The sequence below is a fragment of the Betta splendens genome, chromosome 16 (assembly GCF_900634795.4).
Source record: "Betta splendens chromosome 16, fBetSpl5.4, whole genome shotgun sequence".
In the NCBI taxonomy this organism is placed as follows: Eukaryota; Metazoa; Chordata; class Actinopteri; order Anabantiformes; family Osphronemidae; genus Betta; species Betta splendens.
Genome location: NC_040896.2, coordinates 1,351,366 through 1,376,649, shown reverse-complemented (window position 1 = coordinate 1,376,649; position 25,284 = coordinate 1,351,366). Strand labels below are relative to the sequence as shown.

The 25,284-nt window shown below is 42.1% G+C and overlaps 1 protein-coding gene across 1 annotated transcript in view; it reads left to right on the top strand.

Moving 5' to 3' along the window:
* snrka (SNF related kinase a) overlaps positions 1-24,864 on the top strand; it is a 29,855-nt gene extending 4,991 nt beyond the window's left edge. Inside the window, exons 3-8 of the mRNA XM_029128580.2 lie at positions 5,244-5,385; positions 16,059-16,271; positions 18,945-19,079; positions 21,853-22,051; positions 22,136-22,236; positions 22,408-24,864. Of these exons, the coding sequence (XP_028984413.1) occupies positions 5,244-5,385; positions 16,059-16,271; positions 18,945-19,079; positions 21,853-22,051; positions 22,136-22,236; positions 22,408-23,548 (1,931 nt within the window). The 3' untranslated portion in view covers positions 23,549-24,864. The remainder of the gene's footprint in view (positions 1-5,243; positions 5,386-16,058; positions 16,272-18,944; positions 19,080-21,852; positions 22,052-22,135; positions 22,237-22,407) is intronic.
* The last annotated feature ends 420 nt before the right edge of the window (positions 24,865-25,284 follow it).

Here is a 25,284-nt window from a genome sequence, read left to right as displayed (position 1 = left end):
ACAGACAGAGACACAACTCCCTGACCTTGGGTTTGGGAGCTAGAGTTGAGAGTCTATCAGGCAGAGACAACCATTGAACAATCTAGGTGAAATGTCAAATGCATACAGTAAGACAAAACATAAGATATTAATTGCAGAACATAAGTCATAAATCATATAATAACTGCATTAGAAATAAGGAAGAGACATAGAAATAAGGAAGAGACCATTTTTCCCATGACACTCCCCCCTTTTGATTACACATTAATCAAACCATAAAAGAATAAACATTGTCAACATCACATTCTTGCAAATGAAACAATAAGGGTTTTAACTCATCAAGATTCAAAATACACCTTCACATAAAATGCAAGTAACTTAGGGACAAAAGGTTGGGAGCTGTTTTGGTGGGTAGTTATAGAATAACTTCTGTATAAGCATGTGAAGAAAATAAGCCCAAGATCATATTTGTATCAGATTATATTTTGTGATCAGATAGCCTAAGACCATCGTCAAAGTCATTAAGTGAATTAGAGTTGGGGTTTTTGAACATTGTAACACAGTGCATTGTGTCATTTCATACGAGAGTGTTGCTGAGGTTGCACGCATGATGAGACCTCTAACCAGTGGGATAACGCAACAACCAAAAAAGAGAATCACAGCCATCTCAATGATAAGGGAAACAGCTGCGGACATGAGAACAGATTTCCATTTTCCAGATATTTCGTCTAGCCAATTCCAAGAGGAAGAATCTATACCAGAGTTAGCTGAGATTCTGAAGGCTGTGGAGCGCCTTCGCCACAATACCATTAGAATCAGTGTTATTCAGGATGCAAGTACAACATGCGTCTCCAAACATAACACAAATGCCTCTTTTCTCTGCTAACCATGGTCTACGGCCATTCAATTGTAATGTAATAAAGACAATTAATGTATGATAGCCATAGGTTTCCGATGGGGTTCTGTTTCATATATTCTTAAGATAGATTTCATACTTTCGGATCTTTAATTGTACATTTGGGTCTAGAGAGAATAGGAGAATCAGGGATTTAATCAGAATGATGATGCGTTTTGTCTCATAACCTCTGTCATCTGTAAATGAAGGATAAAAAGTAATTGTAGCAGTGACTAAAGTGATTGTGAGCAAATTAAACACCAAATCAACTTTAGGATATTTAAACTCAGTGTTGTGAATTATGTGAAATTTTCTCATTCAAAAGTATTGTGTAAAGTTACATAGAAACATCATATGCTAAAGGCAACAATCCAAGTAACATAAAATGAAGTTTTACAAAACAAGGTCACAATTGATGTCTCATAACAATCTGCTTCGTCCTGTTGAACAGTAGCGTTAGATTGTTTCCAACCTCTGTGTTGACGCATTGACAGTTCGTTGGGGTTCTTCAGGTTGTGATCAGCTGATCACAGAGACACTTGGGATTTGTTATCACCACCAGGTTTCCTCCCAATGTCGTCTGAGTCACTGTCACTCCCGTGATGTGAAGAGTCTACACGTTGTCCAGCGTTGGCAACTCAAGGCTGCTCGTGTGTGTGTTTTCTCAGGAGCGTGTGTGTAGATGTATGGTCTGATAGTGTGATTCAAAGGCGCAGCTTCAGGCGGCGCTTGGCTCACACCTTTGTTGTTTTTAACCGTCCCACTCACAACATCATTGACAGCCGTCCCAGTGCTTCCTCCTGAACTCCTTAACAATCGCTCAGTCCCCTGGTTGGATGGTGTGATGGTCCTGTCGCCTGTTTTCACCTGTTGGGAAATCTGAATTGTGGGGAAAAAGTGTTTGGGCGGCACGTCTTGTCATCAGGCCTAAACCAGACTCCATGGCTACAGGTGCAACCATTCGTCTGCCAGAGTCTGCGTTCCTGTGAGGTAGAAAATGTTTAAAGCACAGGGAGAGAGGAAGGAAAGGATAGAGAGAGTTGGAGAGGGAACAAGGATGAGGAGAGGGAGGGGTTGTTGGGCAGCGACCTTCGCAGCAGTGTCTGCAGCTGCATGTCGGCAGAAACAAAGTTGTCAATGATGTTGTGAGTGGGACGGTTAAAAACAACAATAGCTGTAGGAAGCAGGACAGCGTCCAGCAAAGCAGCAACCTAATCATGATGTGAGATAGGTTTGCAATCAAACTTCAAAAGCTTCCTATGCTTCCACAGAGCATCAAAGTGTCACAAGCATCTGTGGAGTCTGTGTAGATGGTAACAGACTCTCCTTCTGCTAGTTTACTAGCTTCAGTCAACGCGATCAACTCTGCAGCCTGAGCAGAGTAGTGTCTTAGCAAAGAGCCAGACTTCAAGACGGCCTCTTGACAACAATGTTCAGCATGTTGAGCAAGGTGGTGTTGCATCTAAGCCGTCGGGCTGTAGAAAGATGTGATCTATTCCAAAAGAATCAAAGACACAGTATGAGGACAAAAGAAAAGAAGTCGTACAACCTGATTTCTCATTCACTGTTTGAGTGAAAGGTTGCGTAGAGTCAGATCAGGAAGACCCAAAGTAGGAGCCGACTGAAGAGCAAGCATGAGGTCAGTGAACGTTGTTCAGCCTAAGACGTCCACGTGAGACAAGAAGTGGACGATGAAGACGTCTGCATCAGAACCCTGAGTGGGGCCTCAAAGTGCTAAGAAGACCAGATAACTATGAAGATTATCAGTATGTTGAATGAAAATGGTGCTTAAGTGGTACAAGCGTGTGATGCATAGCGGTTGTTACTAATCACATTTGTAGCGGATTCAAATTATTAATAGTTTGATATTAATGCAGAAACATTAATATACCTCGAAGTTGGGGCACCAGGTTTGTTTTAAAGCTGAAACCACGCTTGTATCAATCTAGTCAATGCCAGATATCAATTCAATGAGTTACCACTCATGAACGACAATAACCAAATCAGTCTCTTATGCCGTGAATTCTTGTCACGGTTCAGTGACCTCTGCTTAAATTTGAAGAGCAATGCACACAAAACCAGATTCCTTTTAACGTTTTATTAATCTAACACTACTGGATATATGAATAACATAATATGGAAATACTCAAATAAACAACAGAAAATGAGAGAACGATCAGAATGAGATGATGAACAGTGAATGAATCAATGAGTGAAACCCAAAGAATGGTCAAGACCTGAGTGTGTGATGGCTTTGATCAAGCGAAAAGAGTATTCGTCTCTAACTAGTTCGAATCTAAGGATAACTAATGAATTTGGGATGTTCAATTTTAGCGCTTTGAGAAACACCAGAATTCTCAGAGGATTAGAGATGTTTGTCTTGCCTTAGTTTGGAGATGTAGCCGCTGTGCAGCGTCTCCCGTTACCGGTTGGTTGAGCAGGCGTGCCCTCTCTGGTCCAGGTGCCACGGCCTCTGAGCCAGGAATCGTCGCCCGCGGTAATGATGATGGCTCGGGTTCAGCGAAGTAACAGTCAGCCAGGCTGGTCTTTCCAAGGTGTTTCAAAGCATCAGCGCTGTTTAAACCAGCCCAAAAAAAGGAAACGGCTGGAATCTAATTTAATTAGTTCGATCAAAAATAGCGAGTCAATTAAGGACTGGTTGTAATAGTTTCAGTTTCGCAGAGTTTCTTGATGACTTTCTAACGTAACAAAAATCGTTGTTCGTTCGTGTTTCTAAGTTTAACTTAGATTTACAAAATTTAAGAAAAAAGGAAAATTAAAGAAAAGTAATGCGACGCAAAAAGAAAAGGTGAAAGAAGTTTGAAGATAGAGGGAAATCTGATTCGCCTTGGGTGTCACTGGTTTAAATACCCCTGGGGCAGTGGTCACTGCAGGGCGGAGAATTTAGTTCAACCAGTGGTGAAGAGTTCCACCTCTTCAGATCAGGAATCAAACTATTTTGTTTGGATCGCTCCTAAATCTGGGATAACTAAGCTTTCCTCTTTTCATCAAGCTCAAAGTTCCATCACACCATAACACAATAAACATGTAATGATCACTTTGACACTCAAATGAGCAGAGAAGTCAGAATGGTTAACCAGCAACATTAAATGCATAGAATCTTAAGGTCTTATATGTGGTCCCTTACAACGCTGTAACAAATTAAATGTTATTCATGATGCCTGGTCTTGTCTTATGCAACACCCAGTAAACACTAAAACATACACGAATAATAAATGCAAGCAAAATCAAATTATAAATGACCTAATCTGGACATTACTAATTAAACAATTGTAACACTTAAAAATGTGATACAATAATGAGGATACCGAATTGTAGCTGGTGGAAATAGTCCATGTGTATGTTGCACAGATTAAAAGAAGTAAAGAAGGTGAGTCTCTCTATTTCAACTTTGTGTTTACACACAAAGGAAAGCATGGTGATGAGTTGAAGTCCCTTTGTAACTTTAGGAATTTCCTGGCAAATCTGTAGATCAGGCATTGAACATCACACAGAAACCAATCTAATATCAAATGAAAACATTTTGTCCACAGAATACAATGACATCTGTTTCATGGAGGTTGAAAGCTCTGGTGCGTCTGAACCAGAACTTGTGTCCAAATAAAGTCTCTCGTTCTCTTTGATGAGCACATTCCACATTTTATGGCTGGTGGTCCCAGTTCTGGGAGAGACAGCTTCTTGGTGATAAATGTGACAGCCTCTCCTTTTGGCATGATAAGCAGAGGTAGAATCCTGAGGGATTTACAGGTAGATCAACAAAGTGGACTCATGGTTCTTTGATATGGACGTTTGACATGTTGGCGTCAATTGCTGCCTGTGGTGATAGAAGATCCTGTTGTGGAGAAAGATTCAGGGTCCCTTATCTCTGGGAACTGAAAGGGACGTAGGGGCTCTTCAAAGTAGGGAGTTAAGTTCACATGTAGGTCAGGTTACCTCAGTCCAGAAGTGGATTGCTACACATTGTTCTTATTCCATTTGAATAAGAGCACACTCATGCAGTATGAACCTGACATCCATTGCCCACATGTACTGCAGCATGTGAATGTTCTTCCTAAAACACCCTAATTGTTGGAGCCCAGAGGGGGACGTGGTACTGACAATATTCCTCATCTCTGTTACTGCACTGTAAATATGTTTCCTTGTTTCCCTACTGGGAAGTATTTTCCTTCTTTGGTCACCCTTTGTAAATACATTAGGAAACATACAAGAACACAAGTTTACATGTTTCTCTCAAACAAAATTTTAGTATCACAGCTCACATCACAACTGGTGTTGGCGAGTAGTCTGATGGCTCCATTCTAGCTGACAGTCTGAATTTTTTTGTGTTGTGTGCCGTCCCTTTCTTCAGATATTTGGAGTCTTGGTGTGATCTTGTTCATGTTGGTGTGTGGCCAACCACCCTTTCAGGAGGCCAACGACAGTGAAACTCTTACCATGATCATGGACTGTAAATACACCGTTCCAGCCCATGTGTCCAGTGTCTGCAAAGAGTAAGTATAAAGCAGGTGCAGGTACATATTCACATGATGACCATGTATAACATAACTCGTTATGTTGGATTACTCAACATTGCCTGGAAGGACTATTCTCTCTTTTGATTTCTTCAAGGCAAGCACAAGGGTAAAACTATACTTCTTGTAATGTCCATAATACATAATATTTTTTAACTAGACAACAAAAGGAAAACACTCATCTCTTATTTTTATGCTTTTAGATTTTCCTGCATTTTTTTCTAGTCTAGGCATTAGCTGCTTTGACATTCACAATCTCTACCTAACTAACCTCACCCGTCTGGACTGTTGTGTGTTGTACACTACCTAGTGCTGATTTGTCCATGCAGACATTCAGCATTGAACTAGAGTACTCTTTTTCTGTTTAATGTCCTGAAATGTTCAGGTCTCCAGCGAATGTGTGAAAGGCTGTATTGCAGTCAGTCAGTCTGGAGTTACTACAAACTTTTTTCTACACAATAAAAGGTAACCGCTTCAATGTCAGAGGTCAATGTAATGTTAATTGTAAGACGTTAAAGCTTCAAGACAACATAAGCAACTAAAGGAATTATTAATGGTTAATTAGCTGTTCTTGGCACATACCAAATTATAGTGTACTCTTTACCTTTTATTTTTTATTATATTTATTAAAAACACAATTGTCATTTTTATAGAGATAGGTGATTGAAAATCTTCAAACTCTGCTGCAAGTATCAAACAGTAAACATGATAAATCAGATTCTAACATCACTTATCAGGCTTATCCATTCAAAGTCTGATATTTTGTAAGTATAGAATACTACTAAACAACTACAAAGCTCACACTTAAAAAATACGTGTACTTTTACTGCATAATGCCAGACCTAAACTTCCACTACTTTTTGTACGCGCTTTGAACCCTGCGTCTTAAGTAACGGCGTGCTTAATTTCTGGGTTTTTACTGGCTTACGAGCTTCATGCCATCGAACACGGCTAAAATGATGAGACTTGCTTAATGCATCTGATGGACAGAGGCAACAAGTGGATTCTTCTTTATGCCTTAAATAAATGGCTTACTCTCGCCAAAATAGATTGAAGGCGTTTCACTTATTCTAACGCACAAACCACGCAGGAGTTAGCTCTTAGCTTAGTGGCAGTAACTCCCTCCACTATGAGGAAAAACTCAACGAAGCAGTGAAACAAAAGACAGAAAGATTTTGGCAAAGTAATTGTGAGGCTGTTTAAATTAAGACACTAAAGACGACAATTTTTGTGGTTATAATGCGCAGAAGGCAGCGGTAGATAATGGTCAATTACTTTTGTGGTATGTTGCTGTATTTTTTTTAACCAGCCGTGTTACAGGCACTTTTTACCGTATTTAATTAAAAGTTACAAAAATCATCGTGTATCATCTTTCTGTGTAAATATTTCACAATACGATGTAGACACCTGCAGCTTATAGACAGGTGTGGCCTATTTATAAAAAAAAAACTTTTTTTAAATCAAAATCTAATGTGTGCATCTTAAAGTCGGGTGTGCTTTATAGCCCGGAAATTACATTATATACTATCACCTCACACCAGTCCTCAAACATGAAATTCACAGCAATTGTTCACCAGCGTCATGCTTTTGTATTTAGGTGATTGGCATATGGTTTTGCTGGATTAATACTGTTTAGCAGATGAGCGATCACACACTGTCTCTGCCGTCTCACGCAACATGTCAAGGTACTTGAGAGGTACTTGAGAAATGAGTCCTGAAGAAGTCCTACTTTCATCAACATACAATACAGTGCGAAGTTTACAATGTTTGTCTCTCAGCAAGAAAGATCTGCATTTGAATATAGCATGTGTCTTGAGGTCCACAGGTCTTGAATGTTTGGAGCAAAAGCTTTAGAGGGGTGCATAATTGCGTCGATTGTTATCAGACAAGGTAACAGTATCTCAACACTAGACTACAGCAAAGTCCAAGAAATGAAAAATTGACAGGTAAGGCAGTTTCAGGACCAATGGGGAAGATGAATTCATGTTTGTGCTTCAAGGTGTCTTTTGTGTTATAAGGCGGTGTCAGTTGTGACACAGAAGACAAACAAAGAAGGCGGAATGCAGTAAAATGTGCTCACAAAAACTGCAGTGAAAATTTTTGCAGAAATTTATTATAATAGAAGCTTTATTGTGGCCAAAGAAATTGCCCGAGCTTCAAGGTGTTTTTAAGATGGTACATTTTTAAGCAGTGCTGCTAAAGGTGTGTGGTCAGACCAGATAGAGACTTTTCAAAACCAATAAACAAAACAAGACTTAAATCCTACCCCCCAGTACATCACTCAAACCCCATAGCTTCTCTAGGGGTCCCGTCTGACCCCACTCAACACCACCCTGCGGCCTTCTGGGGTCAGATCTGGTCGCCTCAACAACTGAAGACTGCACAAGAACTGGCAGGAAATCCTCAATCAAATACTAGCAATACATCTGAGACCCACAGCTGATTAGCTTATTCATTGCTGTGGCTGAAGATAAGATAAGATAATAAAACCTTTAATAGTCCCGCAGTGGGGAAATTACTTCTCACAACAGCAGTACAGATTAGAGAGAATACAGCAACAGAACAGTTTGTGTTGGCACAGTAAAACGCAGTACAGTGCAGGTAGAGTGAGTATGAGGATGAGGTCATTGAAGGGTTATTGCACAGTAATGAATATAAGTCTTGTACCGGTTTGCGCAAATGTTGCACAGAAAATTTGTTATTTGTTGCACATTGTGTAAATATAGAGTAGATAAATGATAATTCAGAGTTTGCACAAATATTGTGCAGAGCAGATTACTATATAAACCACTGATGCAGTGGGTGAATGATTGTAGTGGGACGTGGTTAACAGTTCTGGTTATACAGTCTGATAGCAGCTGGTAGGAATGATCTACGGAATCTCTCTTTCACACAGTGAGGGTGGATCAGTCTGTCACTGAAGATGCTATCCAGAGCAGACAGTTAATCCTTCATTGGGTGAGAGTCCTGGTCCAGTATGGATGTGAGTTTAGCCAGGACCCTTCTCTCACCCACCTCCTGCACCGTTTCCAGAGTGCAACCCAGGACAGGGCTGGAGTTCTTGATGACTCTGTCCAGTCTCTTCCTGTACCCTCACTGTGATGCTGCTGCTCCAGCAGACCACACCGTACAGGATGGCTGATACCAACACAGAGTCATAGAAGGTCATCAGGAGTGGCCCCCTCACTCCGAAAGACCGCAGTCTTCTCAGCAGGTAGAATCTGCTCTTACCCTTCCTGTACAGTTTATTGTTCAGATGCAAACCCAGGTACCCAGAGTCCACTCTCTCAATGTCCATTCCCTGGATGTGCATCGGTGGGATGATAGCAGGCTGCCGTCTAAGGAAATCCACCACCATCTCCTTCCTTTTTCCTGCATTGATCAGGAGGTGGTTCCAAGTTCTTGTTGAGTCCTCTGTACTCTGCATCGTCATCATCGGTGATCAGTCCGACTATCGCAGAGTCGTCAGAGAACCTCTGCAGAACGTAGCTGTCTCTGTTGTGTCTGAAGTCTGACGTATAGAGGGTGAAGAGGCAGGGGGCCAGTAGGGGGTGAGTGGGTGCTTGGTCAAACCTATTGAAGTTTGAGTTCAGCTCATTGACCCAGCTCAGGTCCCCCTCAGCCTGTGGGTGTGGAGGGACGGTTTTCAGGCTTCTCCACACCTCACTGACGTTGTTCTGCTGCAGCTGCTCCTCCATCTTCCTCCTTTAGTTGGCCTTCCCCTCACGGATTTTCCTCCTCAGCTCCTTCTGCACTCTCCTCAGCTCCTTCCTGTCCCCTGATTTAAATGCTCTCTTCTTCTCCTTTAGCAGAGCTTTTCTTCTTCCGCCTCTCGAGGAGTGCAGACGTGTTTTCTCTCTGCTCCCACTCTGCTTTTGCTTGCAGTGTCCTTGTCCTGTCTTTTTCTGAGCACCCTGATCTGCTATTCTGGAATAACATTTTTGAACATGTAGCTAATCACCCGGTCACTCAGCGCATTGGACAAAATGTTCTCTCAAAAGAATCTCCGGGAGAACCACTTTGCCCATTGGGGACTTTTGCCTCCGGCTACATGCGGGACACGTGGGATTCCTGGTGCCCCGTGTGTCTGGAGCCTCTGTCCATCGAGGATGCGGAGAATCTATTCATATTTTGGACTTTGATAACAGGGCTACTCATGATTGGCTTTGGTGGTGCCCTGCTTTATTGGAAGATTGGAAGATCTGCGGCCGGCTCATCGGCGTGTCCACTGGCCGTGGAGCTGCAAACGCCGATGGGGGCCATGGTTACTCGGCTGACGGAATTACACCAGAGGATGGCCCAGATTGAAGGACTGACAATTAACATCTCAGCTCGTTCGGATGATTTGCATAAGAGGATGACCCGGATGGAGGGACTGATTAGTAACATCTCAGCCTGTTCGGATGCCCAGATTGCAGGACTGCCTAATAAGATCTCAGCCCGTTCGGAGGAAGACAAGAGAAAGACGGATGACATCTGCAGACAGACTGAACACTTGGTTACTATGGTGACAGCCTTGTCTGACAGGCTTGAGGAGATGTCACGGGTGGTCCCACAAGAGGCGATGAAGCCCTGAGTTCTGACCGATTGGAGTGTTGATCTAGACAAATTAGTCATGGATCATTAAAATTCTCTCTCACCCCTCTCTTCCCGGGTCCAATCTAGTTCACCAGCTGTGCCTCTATCTATCCTCTTCCCCTGTTGTGACTACCTTCAAGGACAACTGTTGGACTGGCATGTAAACATCTTGGTCGGCCTCGGTCATACTTCTATAAACAACACTTCACTACACTGATTCCTCTGTCTAGGTAAGACAGAGGATTTAATAAATTTAAAGTTGATGGATCTAGACAGTGCTTTCTGTCGTTTGGAAGAAGTCGCTGCTGAATGTTTTTTCTAATGATGATAATTTTATTAGTAAAGTAGTTCATAAAGTCATTACTGCTGAGATTTAAGGGGATAGTAGACTCAGTTAAGAACTCTGAATTTGGAGTAGGAGGACGGTAAACAATACAAAACACAACTGGTTTCTGAGTTTTAGAGTCTGGCTGAGAAAGGCTCAGAGTGAGGCTCTCAAATGAGTTATAACTATGTTTAGGTTTAGGAGTAATTAATAAATCTGATTTATAAATTGCTGCTACTCCTCCACCTCTACCTGTACTTCTTGAAACATGATAGTTGATATGACTCATTGGAGTCGACTCATTTAAAGTAACATATTCATCCTGCTGCAGCCAGGTTTCAGTGAGACAGAACAGATCTATGTGATGGTCACTTATCAAGTCATTTATTAAAAAGGATTTAGATGAGAGAGATCTGATATTTAATAAACCACACTTTATTAGCTTACTGTTACTTTGTTCCGTAAGAGGAACTGTTTTGATGTTTATTAAATTCTGCTAAGTCACTCCTCTTGGATTTGTTTGTGACTTGTATAGTTTAGGTGGTCGAGAAGCAGACACAGTCTCTATGTGATAACTAAGACTAGGAGTGGGTGGCGGCTGTAGAGAACATGCAGAGAGGCGTGTAAGACTGTGACTCTGCTTCCTGGGCTCCACTCTGAGTTGTCACGGAGTGGGGAGGCTAAGCAACATGGCCATGTTACTAGAAAGCAGAGAGGCTCCGTTCAACCTGGGATGGACGCCGTCTCTTCTAATCAGCCCAGGTTTTTCCCCAAAAAGTGCTCCAATTAGCCACAAAGCTAATAAATGTAAATGGTAAATGATCGAACTGAATATTTAAGTGGATTCCACCCCCTATTATCCTATATCAGTGACGCGGACTCAACACGTCAAACAGTACGCATAGCCCCGCCCACATCTGACTCTGGATCGGTGCACGAAAATACTGGAGAGAAGCCTGAAGTCGAAGCCGTCATGGCCGCCAGCTCCGACGGCCTCCCGTTGGGGGAGATTGAACGGGCTTTAACGGCCGACGTGCGGGCTGAGGCTCCGCTTCAAACTGCTGTTCTGTCATAAACACCATTAATGGGGAGTTAAGTAGGTTTGAATAGAATATTTCTGTGGCGCCGGTGGAGAATTAGTCGGCTAACTATACTAGCTAGCCGAAGTTACGTCCAGGCTAAAAACAAAAGTTTCCAGATCAGATGTGGGCGGGGTTTGCGCGCACTGTTTGAGGTGATTGAGTTTGCGTCTCTGATCTTAGACCAGCGCTGTTTGAAGGTAGGGGTGGAGTCTACTTGCACATTAATGAATATTCAGTTTACACTCGGCGAACATTTAACATTTACATTTAACATTTGCATTTACATTTACATTTAACATTTACATTTAACGTTTACATTTAACATTTTCGTTTAGATTTTTGCACATTTAACTAAATGTGAGAAAACATGTTGTGTCATTTAGTTAAATGTGAGAAAACTAGTTATAGGTGCTCCTTTTATATTCGGCACCCCATAGCTCGCCACACCTCTTTTTTGTTGTTTTTTTTTTTTTAATTGGCTTCTTGGATACGAGCCACCGCACGGTTAGGATACAATAGGTGGCAGTAGACGACCCACTAGAGGACTGCACGACAATAGCCAGCTGGTTCGGTAGCGTAATACAACCATACATCTACGATCCCGAAGCTGACCCAGAAGCTGAAGAGGAGGCTGTGACCACATTTCGGCTGATGCCAGATGTATGTCATTGGTAATGTCGCATTTACTTCAATTTATTTGATTTATGTAATTTGCAAAGCAACTAGCGGTTGCTAATGCTTATGCTAAATGGCTTGAATATTTACAACATGACTTACCTGGAAAACTCTCGCTAATAGAAATCACTACTTTAGCTTACATTATATAAATAAAAGTTTGCGAGCATAGCTGAAATAATATAAATACATTTTACATTTACACATTTCACTGTTTTTGTCTTACTTGTGCTGCTGCTCTGACATAATTTTGCATTAATATTCAGAGCAATCACTGCATGACCTACCTGGGAACAAAAAGCATTGGTTCAAATTATATATTGACCTGATGTATTTTTACTGCTTTTAATTGTGTTTTTGATCACTCTTGATAAATCTGACAGTAATATGTCTCTGTATCTGAAGTTGTTACAGGTATCTAGTCTACAGAGGCTAGTGAGCTGGTGCTGGGGATTCCTGGGGTGAAGAATCTGAGTTGCCATCTCTTCATGCTTGGGTTGTAGATGAAGGCAGTTTCCTGATATATAAAACACTAAATGATGATCACTGTATGATGGATGTATGTGGAATAACTCTTTTACCATTTGAGTAGAAATGTGTTTTTTGTGAGTGCAATACTCCATTTAGATTTTTTTTATTTATATATAATTTATATGCTTTTTATTTATGGACGGTTGACCTTTATAGCTTACCATATTAGAAAGAGAAAAGCATGTAATTTCAATACTATGATTTCCTGAATAAAAGTGTTTTTTTGTGAGTTCAGTGAAATATGTAATAGTTAAAGCCAACTTTATTGTCAACCAAAAAAATGCACCACTACTCCAAAGCTATAACAAACTGTTATCTTCACACTCCAATGTGCAATGTATAGGTTACTGAGTTAATTAAGAAGTCTGGGGGTTTGAGGACAAAAGCTTTTGCAGGGCCTTGCAGATGAAATGCTTGATGGAAGTAGGGTAAACAGTCCATGTCCTGGGTAGGGGGTACACTTGGTTATGTTGGAGATTTGTTTCTGCAGCAGGACAGGTATAGTTGTAGACAGATGACCAGGGAGATGTGGTGATCCTTGTTCTTATCACTATTTGGAAGACTGAGCGGAAGCAGTCCTCTACCAGATGGAAGCTGTGGCTGTCCTCACCATCACCTCATCAAAACAAAGGTACTGCAATCAGAATTGTAGATTAGTGAAATGTTTAGTATTATGTAGGTCAAAACCTTCTCTAATGTAACAATATAAGACAAAAAAATAAATCAAACAAGAGGACAGGACTGCCTGTGCTAAAACAACAGATAAACAGTTGTTACAATTCAAATATAAAATCTAAACAGTATATACCAATTAAAATTATAATCTTCTATTGCCTATCTTACTGTTTGTGCATACAAACGTACATACCTTCACTCCTGAGCTGGGCAGCAGATGTCTGTTTACCAACAGTCTGCAGTGATTTCTCTGTTTAAACCTCCTGGCATGTGGGTAACTGGGATGTGCCCCCCTACAGTATAGAAAAGACAACGTTACATTTATTGTAAATTGTATTGGTCCTACAAATATAATGGCTATGGTACACAAGCTATAGGTAACTGACCAGATAAGCAGCAAATATTGTAGAGATGTGACTAATTAGCAAATAAGATTGCAACACAACACAGTTACCATTCCAACTAATCATGTTAGAATTTGATAGAACAATAACATAACCCCAAATCACAAGTTGATTTAGGCTGTGACACAGGACGGGGTAATAACAAACATAACCGCGTTCATCTGCAGTTTCTTATTGTAGTGATCGACCAGCTGTAGCTCTAAGGTGCAAAGGCCTAACGGCATGTTAATGCAACACACAAATAGGAGCGGCAGCACGTGTCAACAGGACAAAAGCTCGATCCACGGCTTCCTGCCTGTCGCCGATCCAAGGGCCATAGCTATTAGCTGTTCCCCACACAGGTGTGTGATTGCAACAACTCAGAATAGGACATTTAAAAAGGGACAAAGGCTCGGTTGACTGGCTATAGCCGTTAGCAAAACTAGCTATTAGCTTGTCTCACATGTGGGTTACTAGATTTTAAACAGACCCAACTAACATATTTAGATATCACAAATATCAAGTACGTACTTACTACAGCGAGCTAGACCCACCGCTCCTTGCCTGTAGCCGCTCGAAGGCTTGGAGCTATCAGCAGTCCCGCCCCGGGTGTAGGTGATTGCAGAAAAAGGCTAAAAGCTAGACCCATCGCTCCCTGCCTGTAGCCGCTCGAATGCCGATAGCCATTAGCTTTTCTCCACACAGGTGTGTGAAGAGAACAAGGGAAAGAACAAGGGAGGACGAGATCTAAGAGAACAAGGGACGAGTCTTCGGTCACGGCGACTTTTATAACCGTGTTTTTGGTCACGCCCGTCCTATTGTTTGGTCCAATCAGGATGGCTGACGTCCAAGTTCTTCCGGCTGACGTCCAAGTTTCTCCGCCGTTTGTCGCTTGTGTCAGCGGGAGTTGGGTGTCAGCGGGGGAGCCAGGTATGGGTCCCCAGCCTGGCGCCTGGTTTTTGCGCTGAGATTTGAAATCTCTTTGTTCTCACTCACTACTATCAGGATGAGGACTTTACATGCAGGCCGCAGTATTTCCTTTGTCTGAGCATGTGGGACCTTAATAATAATTCTGTTGATAACAGACTATACAGATGAGGTCCCCAAACACTAGTTTCCTGTTTTATTTAGATAACTTCCGGTTTATTTCCTGCTTGCGTTGTTCTTAGCTTTACACTCAGTCTTGTGATCTCTCCAGCTGTTGCTAATCTTTTAGCTATCAAGCTCTGCTGTGGAACCAGCTCCCTGTAGAAGCTGACTCACTCTCCACCTTTAAGACCAAGCTTAAAACCTTACTTTTTCATAACACTTAGAGTTAGAGATGGTTCAGGTCACTGGCAATGATTGTTAGTCACAGAAACCATCTCTTAGTTAAGCTGCAATAGACACAGACCGCTGGGATGGGGACTTAATTTATACAGAGCTCCTCTGTTACCTTCTATCTAATAATCTCCCATCACTGTTCCATGTTTAACTAACCTTTTCTCTTTCTCTCTCCAGTAGTTGTGCTTCTTGTTGCTTGTTGCTTTCCCGCATCCAGCCTGGTTCTGCTGGAGGTTTCGTCCTCGTTAAAGAGTTTTTCCTCTCCACTTTTGCTGTCAAATTGTAATTAAAGACTTGCTGTATGTGGAATTTGTTGGGTGTAGTTGTGTGAGGTCTTAAACCTTACCTTGTAAAGTGGCTTGAGATAACCTTTTTGTGATTTAGCGCTATATAAATAAAATTTTATTTAATTGACTTAATCTGTAGTCAGTCTCTGTATTTAATCCTATTACCTGTTTGTCAGCTCTCCCGCATGCATGCCCCGTAAGTCTAGCCTGTGAATCAGATCTTGTTCTTGTTTTTTTGACTCTGCCCTGCCTTGCCACCTTGGAGTCTGTTTGCTGTGCTCTCTAACCACTGCCTGATCCTGTCTGTTGTTTGCCTCATCCCTGCCTGTACCGTTTAACGCTGGCAGCCTGTGTACCGACCTTTGCCTGATTGACGAGTCTGTTTTCAATAAACCTTAGACTGTCACCTGCCTCGCGCTTTGGGTTCTACACCTTGCCTGCCCATGACAAAGGGGAAGTTCTCCAGAGACATTCAACTGGATACCCACGTCTGGATATATACAAAATTTATTTATTCACACTGACTGTTCTAAAATTGTTTTTTGAATGCAATAGGAAAAGACTAGTATTTCAAATTTTATTTTATTATTTATTTTTTTAATTATTGTTCAAAATTATCTATTAAAGTAATGACATTTTTGCATTGATTACTGAAAGTTAGTTATAGTGAGATAATGCCTTAATGTCATAATTAATATGATCTAAGTGATTTTTAAATTCAGTCCAATTTAAGATATGTGCTCTTGTAATTTTCTTTCTTTCTTTCTTCCCTTCATTTTCCTTATTGCTATAGTCTGATAGACCGTATGCTTCAGAGGGACCCCAAGCAGCGAGCTTCCCTGGAGGAAATTGAGAGCCATGCCTGGCTGCAGGGGGTAGACCCATCTCCAGCCACCAAATACAACACTCCCCTGGTTTCTCACAAGAACCTGTCTGAGGAAGAACACAATAACATCATCCAGCGCATGGTGATGGGAGACATTGCCGACCGAGAAGCCATAGTGGAGTAAGTTTTGACTCTCTAGTTTCTGATGTTACAAACAGGTCCTGGTAAGCTGCATTTCATTAAGATTTTCACAATATTCTAATCTAAATTATTTCTATGATTATCAGTAAAAGTAAATCACGTATAACACTGATTCATTACACACACTGACATACTTTAACCAGTTATTTTATTTAACTTTGATGTGTATGCTTCCAGCTAATAAAAACCCCAGCCTCTAATCAGCTACTTTGTTTCAAAATATCTGTCTCTTTAGTTCACTGTCACAGAGGAGACTGACAGTCTCACAGTTGACTGACGACGTTGTCCCCCTCCACGATGAGGGGAGGACACAGAAGCTATTGTTAAAGCATCTGTTCACAGACACAGTATCCAAGCATAATAATCGAAAGTTGAGTGGAAGGCACAACAAGCCACGGGGCTGACATTGCAGCCAGAGAGAATTGTAAAGCGAAGGAATGGACTGTGACTGGAGTCACCACACATAGACATATCCAGGAAATATCACATTTCTTGTGTTAAACTGTGTGACAAAAACAAAAAGAACTTGAATGTTGCTCTCTTCAGAAAAAAAAACATTTTGCACCTTATTTCAAAGTCATGGTCCTAGAGCCTGGAGGAAGAGTGGGGAGGCACAGAATCAAAGCTGCTTGAGGTCCAGTGTGAAATGTCTACGTTCAGTGATGATTTGGGAGCCATTTGTTCATGTTTTTTTTCTAGAGAAATTCATGCTTCCTCTGCTGGACAAGCCTTATAGAGATGCTGGTTTGGTTGTTCAGTAGGACATGGCACCAGATCACACTAAAGCAGGGCCACAGGCTCTACGCTAGATACAGTAATTTCTGTACAGTCAGGGAGGCACATGCAAACTGTTAGAATTCCTACACCGTTCGCCTGATTTGGATGTAAATACCCTCAAATTAAAGTCTGCAGTTAAATCGCATCTTGTTAATGTCCCAATACACACACACACACACACACAGACACACACACACACACACACACACACACACACACACACACACACACACACACACACACACACACACACACACACTCACTATGTTTAGGTCTAGGAGTAGTTAATAACTAAGTTAGAAATTGCTGCTACTCCTTGACCTGTACTTCTAGGAACATGATAGTAGAGTCGATAGAGTCGACTTATTCAAACTAACATTCATCCTGCTGCAGCCAGGTTTCATTGAGACAGAGCAGATCTATGTGATGGTCACTTATGAAGTCATTTAATAACAGGTTTTTAGACTAGAGAGAGCTGATATTTAAATTGTTAAAAACATAAAGTATGTTTAATTAACTTGTTTTTGTTGATTATTAATTGTTGTTTATTGATTCTTTTAAGTATTATTAGGTCACTCCTCTTTTATTTTTATGTTAGGGTCGGGGAGTAGACGCACGTCTCTATGCGATAATTAAGAGTGGGTGTAGACTGTGACTCTGTGTCCTTCGCTCCACTCTGAGCTTTTACGGCGTATGGAATCTAACTTGGCCGTGTTGCTAGAAAGTAGAGAGGTTCTGTCCACTGTGGGATGGACGCCATTTTTTTATTACCCAAGGTTTCCCAACAACTGCCCCAATTATCCATGAAGCCCACACGTTTGCAGGACAGCACCTAGCCAACCAGCAGTAAAGTGATGCCAGAAGTGATGAATCCCTTTGTTACCACCTGAATAGAAATAAGCTGCATAAAGGTTTAGATCCATCATACACACAGCTCTGGTTAGAGTCACTTCCTTGAGCTTCAGAGAATGGTCTAGTTTCTGTGTTGGTTGACACACCTCTGCAACATCACATGGTGGGTAGATAGGAGTACCAATTTTCAAAGCTACATTAAAACCCAAAGCTCATCTTCAATCACAATCTATTAGATTTTTTTTTCTTGTGGATGCTTAACTACACTTATGAGTTTTGAGCTGTTTGTGATGTGTGGGTGTTATCTTTATTTACCACCAGTCCGAAAATATTTTGAGATTCAACTGGTCCGTGGGCACAAAAAAGGTTGGAGTCCACTGCTGTAGTGGAACCCTCTTGCACCCCTCCATCCACTTGTTCTTTGTTTAGAGTACCGGGACCTGGTGGATGGAGGCTTCAGGGGCAGGAGGACAGGCTGTGAGGCCGGCGGTGTCATGAGGCATGTAGGCAAGCGGGGTGGGGCAACGTAACGAGGGTGTACGTGAAGGGCAAATTATATGAAATTTATTGCAGGAAATGAACTTCACTTAGGGCCCACGTCAGGCACACAACTAGGGTAGAACCTAGTTGTGTGCCTGACCTAGGTCATGTTGCTTTCTATCTATTCTTGGATTTTCTTGGATCTTGTACATTCATATTTTTTCCCAAAAATTATCAAATTTTATGTAGTCAAATGTAGTATTTTTTGTATTGATAAAATAAAATTTTGTTTAGCAGAAATACCAAACTTTGTTGTTTTCATGTTTTATTCTGTTAACATGTATGACAGATACCCTAAATATATGTGTAGGACAAGTAAGATGAATATTGATTAAGATTTTTGAAGTTTTGGTATTTTTCATCCACTGTTGTATTTGTTGAGTAATCACAAAGATTGAGATTAAAACATGTCATGTACTTTTTCTTGTGATTTGTACAATATGCATAACCTTTATACATGTCACTAATGTGGTTGTGTTTCAGAGCCCTGGAGACCAATAAATACAACCACATCACAGCCACATACTACTTAATAGCAGAGAGGATTTTGAGGGAAAAGCAGGAGAAGGAAGTCCAGACCCGGTCGTCTAGCCCCAGCAACATCAAGGCGCACTTCAGGTACCGAAAAGTGCAAACTTCACTCAAGAAGCATGAAAACGTTACCATTGCAGCTCTTATTTTAGTGTCACCCTTTTATGACTAATAAATGTCAATGCTTATCACCATAACCATCTCTTAAGACTGATTTAGACCCCCAAAGGCCATTGCAGACTGGGCTCAACATAGACAGAACAAAGGAAGTAATGTTTACTGTTAAATTCTTTTGTTTACATGTTTCTTATTTCCTTGGTAAGGTATATGAAGCGTGTTTGACCAGTTCTCCTAAAGATGGAAAGCCTAGAAAATAGATTATGTAGATTATCTGTTACAGCCTAACTATGAGAAAAAGAAGTGCCTGCTGCAGCCACACAAGCAACCACATATCTTTCGTAGATTAACAAATTAGTGGCTCTTGCACCGTACAAACAGAATCATGCAATGTGGAATATTAGAATAAGTAGTAGGCTTCTGCTGGAACACTGCCTATGCTCTGTATGATTGAGAAAGGAATTAAAGTAGCATAGTTATTAATGAACTGTGCAGACCAGATTGATTAATGTGTTGGCCCAGAAAGTACCCAGTTTGATCTCCGCCTCTGTCACCATGTATCCTTCAGCACGACATTTGACGCCCACACACTAAGTGGGTGTTTTGCTTTAAGGAGCCTAATGTCAATAAAAAATACAATTATTTAAAAATTGTGTTTCCTACTTTTATTCATTACATTTAAACTGACCAGAAGACCAATAGCAGACCCTCATCCACCAGCCTGCACCAGTTACATACATACATATGGCTGAGGGAGTGTTCACCTAAGACCTTTTACACCGTTCTCCTTCTGCCCCAAAGCAATAAATCCTGCAGTGCTTTACCTGACTTGGCTTTAAAATGAGGCAGCTCTCTCTTAACCATTTAGACCAGGGGCGTTCATTCCTGGTCCTCGACAGCTACTGTCCTGCTGGTTTTCTAACTCTCTCTGCCCTAGCTAGAGATTTAGACAATCTATGCCGTGAACTTACACAACTTAAATTCAGGATATTTTTTGAATTAACATTGCTGAGCAGAGAAGGTTTTATTTGTATACTGTTAGACAGTATATCACCTTTAACTATTATGTTCTATAGTAAGAGTAGAGTAGCTCAAACTTGATGTGGTGGTAGTACCGGACGCTTTACCAACACATGACCAAGGTGGGATTTGAACCCAGGGCTCTAATTACTGAGCCAAAGGACAGACTGTTAAACTGTTGTTTTTTTACCAATTATGATTTTGTTCAGGCTTATGTATACTGGTGGCTAAAAGCTTTCATATGACACAGGAAAATAAAGACGCTACCGTCATCAGTGGAGGATCTTGCTTCATTTATTAAATACATCACAGTGGAGAATTACGTTCACAGTAAACGATCAGGCTTCATGCATTATGAGGTCCACAGAAGACGCCATTGCTCTAGCAGCGCACACAGCTCTCAACCACCTGGACAAGATATGTCACATGTGAGAATGCTGCACATTGATTACAAATATGCATTTAACACTATTACTAAGCTTATCTTGAATCTTAGTAATCTGGGATTAGAAAATTCCATCTGTAGATGTATAGTCGATTTCTTGACCAACAGGCCACAGGCAGTGAAAATCGGCTCTCACATCTCTTCCATACTGAACTTCAACACCAGGACACCAGGTGTCCTTAGCTCGCCCCTGTTCACCCATGACTGTACAGCCAGGCACAGCTCAAACTCTATCATTAAGTTTGCTGACGACACAACCACCCTGGGCCTCACCACGGAAAATGATGAAACTGTCTACAGGGATGAGGGGAGAACGCTGACCAGCTGGTGTCAGGACAACAGCCTCTCCCTAAATGTCAGAAAAACCAAAGAGATAATAGTGAACTTCAAGAGACAGCAGAGGGTCAGATACACCACGATCCACATTGGCAACGCTGGGACAGAGCAGCTTTAAGTTGCTCGGCCTCTACATCACAGAGGACTTTACATACATTTACAGACACCATGGTCAGGAAAGCTGGCCAATAGCTGAGAACTGAGGAGGTTCGGCATTAACATCAGCATCCTCAACAACTTCTACAGGGCCACGATTGAGAGCCTGCTGACACGGAAAACACTACAGAGAGTGGACAGCACAGACCATCACAGGAAGCAGTCTCCCCCTCTATTGAGGACATCTTTTACAGACCTGTGCCTGCGAAAGGCAAGCAGCATCATTAAGGACCACAGTCACCCAGCACACAGACTATAACGCCTGCTACCTTCCGGCAGACTATTACAGGAGCCTGACTGCACGCACTATAACTGAAGCACAGTTTCTAGGCTGTCAGGAGGCTCCTGACTCAGCATAACATAATATTAACTGTTATCAGTGCAGTACATTTATTAAATAGCACATGCAAGTAGCATACATACATATGTTTTTTACTATTTTATTTATTTTTATTCTTACAAAAGAATTGGCCGATTCCTTTGTCTATAAGCATTTGCATTGTCTTCATGTATATGATATTTAGTTACAAACCTTAATAACATATAATCTAACTCCTGCTTTGACCTGATTCAGCAACAGCAGAGGGCTGATTCATTGTAATTCATTTATTGTATTAATAAACCATTATTACCATGTGTGGTACTTTTCAAACGTTGGGTGTTTTATTTCTTACTGTCTCTTCTTCCTGGGGTTTTTTTGCATCTTCATATCTGACAGAAGGTGGGGTTACAGCTAACCACTGGTTTGTGACTAGACTTATTTGACTTCTCTGTGTCTCTCCTCAGGCAGTCATGGCCCTCTAGAGTGGACATGCATCAGGATTTGGAAGACAGCTTGGCAGCTTCCTCCATCTCTCATGCTGGAGGCCCTCAGTCTCCGGCCCGCAGTGCTGAGAACCTTCTCAACGGACACCGCTCCAAAGGTGGAATGGAGCTGAGCAGACGAGAAGAGATGGTGACAGACTTAACAGGGCCACCAGATCAGGTACAAACATCTGTACTATCACCCACTGGAGGATGTCTGCATTCCTGAAGCTGTGCTCACTGTTTACATCTGATCTCATTCCAGGGAGCCTGTGCTGCTTCCTTAGCCTCTGACTTTGGTTCCGGCTCTGGGGCCATCAGCACATTGTACTCAACAGCTGCCAAGCAGCACACCTGTTTGTTCAGGTCTGATGTCGTGTTACTGGCTGTTCCTGATGGATGTTAAATATTTAGAAGACAGACAAAGCTGAACATAACATTTTGATTGATTATTAGATAAAAATCTATATTTCTTTTTAAAGTCACTGGTTGTGGCTCTTTAAGGATCATAATAAAACAATGTAATGTCCCTCTCAGGGTGGAGGAGGATGAAGAGGAGGAAGAAGAGCAGGACCCCTCTCCTCTCCCAACCCAGGTGATCCTACGCCATAAGCCTCCTTCCATCACCAACCGCCTCACTTCCAGGAAGAGTGCCCCAGTCCTTAACCAGATCTTTGAGGAAGCGGGGGAGTCAGATGATGACTTTGACATGGATGAAGGCCTGCCCCCTAAACTCAGCCGTCTCAAAATGAAAATGGTAGGGAACACCACCAGCCTGAGCTCTGGGGCTGGCTCCACCTCGTCCCCGGGATCCACACAAAAGCGTTACCATCGGCGAAAGAGCCAGGGAAGGGGCTCGTCGTGTTCCAGCTCAGAGACGAGTGACGACGATTCAGAAAGTCATCGTAGACGTCTGGACAAAGACTCTGGCTTTACTTATGGCTGGAACAGAAGGGACAGCAGTGAGGGCCCACCTGGTAGTTCAGGGGGCAATGGAGGAGGCAGCAGCTCAGGCCAAGGGAAGCCCCCTGGAGAGGGAGGCACCTCTGGCCCAGACAAGGGGAGTCCTCCAGGTGGTGGAGGGAATGAAGGTGGAGGGGGCAGGGACAATGGGGGAAGTGGGGGAGGAGGTGGTGATAAGGGACAAGACAGCCCCTCCAGCTGTTGTAACAACTCCATGAGCTCTCAGTCTAGGCCATCCCGCACAGTAGGCTGCAGCACAGAGCTGGTGGAAAGTCTAAAGCTCATGAGTCTCTGCCTTAGCTCCCAGCTGCAGGACATCCGTGCGGGCCAGGGGGTACGAGAAGCTGGACAAAGAGGCAGCAAGTTCTTTATTGACCCCTGCAAGCTTTCTGAAAGGAGTGCGAAAAAGGTCCAGGAAAGGTCCAGCTGGAGAATGTGCATTGGCTCCAATAGGAGCCTGGACACCATCACTCTTCCCACCACCACCCTGCCTCGGAACTATAACCACCGCAAAACCACATCGCACCCCCCCCCCAAACTTTACCCTGGGCCGGGGGCCAGAGATTCTCACAGCAGCCTGAGCACGTTGAAAAACGGCGTGCTTCAACTACCTCTGTGTGAGAAAACCATCTCTGTCAACATCCAGCGGGGTGGGGACTCCAGGGACGGCCTGCTCTGTACCTCAGCTCCGGCCAGCTGCTGCCAGGTCATTTAACTCCCACCTCCACACACAGACAAAAAGAAAACCTGGACATTGCTCCACCTTCTGCTGCGCACACTGTTAAAACTTATCATGTTTTCTCTTTCATTTGTTGTTTGTTTGTTTGTTGTTGGAAGGTTTGTCTTAATGGTAGCTACATAATGGGAAGTCCACCAGAGATGATCCTCAGCAGATTTACTTAATGCCAGTAAACATTTTTGAATTAAACATATTTGGGTTTATTCCCTTTCACACAACCCCAATACTGTGCTGTACTGAGAGTGAAAACCAAGCACTTTTACACAACCTTTGTCTGTCAACACACCATACAACACATCTGACATTTAGTTTCTCTGAACCACTGATCACATAGCAGCTATACCTGTAGACAGGTGTTTGTTCTAAGTCTCAATGCTGCAGTCAGACAATCTACGTTGCTTTTATTAGTGTATATGGTAAAACCATTTTTACATTGTCAAAACTCTTTAAATTTAAAATTCAAATTGGAAAGCAAGAAAAGATTATGCTGTAGCAGCAGGTGTTTCTGCTAACCATATATTTAAATATGGGCTATTATTTTTCTATTCATGACATTGTGTTGCTGTATCAGGGTAGTTTGCTCTGATTTGACCTCTGCCTCTTTTTTCTTTGTCACCTAGAGTTTCCTCATGTCCTGAGAATGTATATACAAGTATGTTGAAAAGTAAAGTTTATTTTTAAAAAAATATTCTCTTCTGTTTTAAATGTTGATAAAAAGCCCATGTAGAGTGTCACTGGTAAGAATAGGTTTTCAGCAGCTGGCCGTTCGAGAACACAGGGTAATGGGCAATAAGCTAAACGGTGTGTTGCAGCTAATTGTACAGAAACAATTTTATTGATCTCAAAAATTTTTTTCTATTCCAAGTGTGTGCAGCCTTATGGTGGCCACAGAAAAAAGGAAAGCTACATTAGATTCAGTTTATCTTGGTTCTTGTGTGAATTTTTGTGAAAACCAAATGTACAGAGGTTTGTGTGTATATACAGTGCTCCTCCTTTATATCTAGAAGCTGTTGGTGCATAGCTGTACAGTAATCTAGTGTGTGACATGATTCTGGTCATACTGTCTTACTTGGCTCTATCAAGGTGAATGATGTGCATGTGTTTCAGTGTTTGACATTTAGCAACTCTGAAGAGTGAATGCAAAAATGTTACTCGACCAAAAAGCAGTAAAAGAGAAAGACATGCATTGGAACTGACAGGAACATTCATTATTCTGTAGTTGCTACCTGTTGTCAGATGTAACATATAGCCATGATTATATCCAAAAAATAAATGTGGAGTACTGTCTTCGACACGTGATCTTCTGGCTCTTGACTTATTGTGCCTGACTGAACGTGTGGCCCATAGGGGGATGGTGAAAAACCAGATCCCCTCTGTTGGCACACAACATAAAGAAGGCCTCAGAATGATGGTCAGATGCTGACCTACAGGGAGCATATACCTCTTGGCCAAACACCTATGAATAAACTAAAATAATTCAGCATTAGAGTGACAGAGCCACTTACTGTGGCTGTCTTAAGGCCACAACCATTCCCTGATCTTGTATTCACAAAGCACGGGCCGTGTCCATCCGGGATCCTAGAACATACACTACAGGCTGTCTCGTCAGGGCCCATGCCTCTGAGTGACAGAAGGGGCTGTTACGAACTCGCCCCGTCGGTTCCGAACCGACAGGGAACCTACAGACACCTGGCCGCAATCGGCAGACCAGG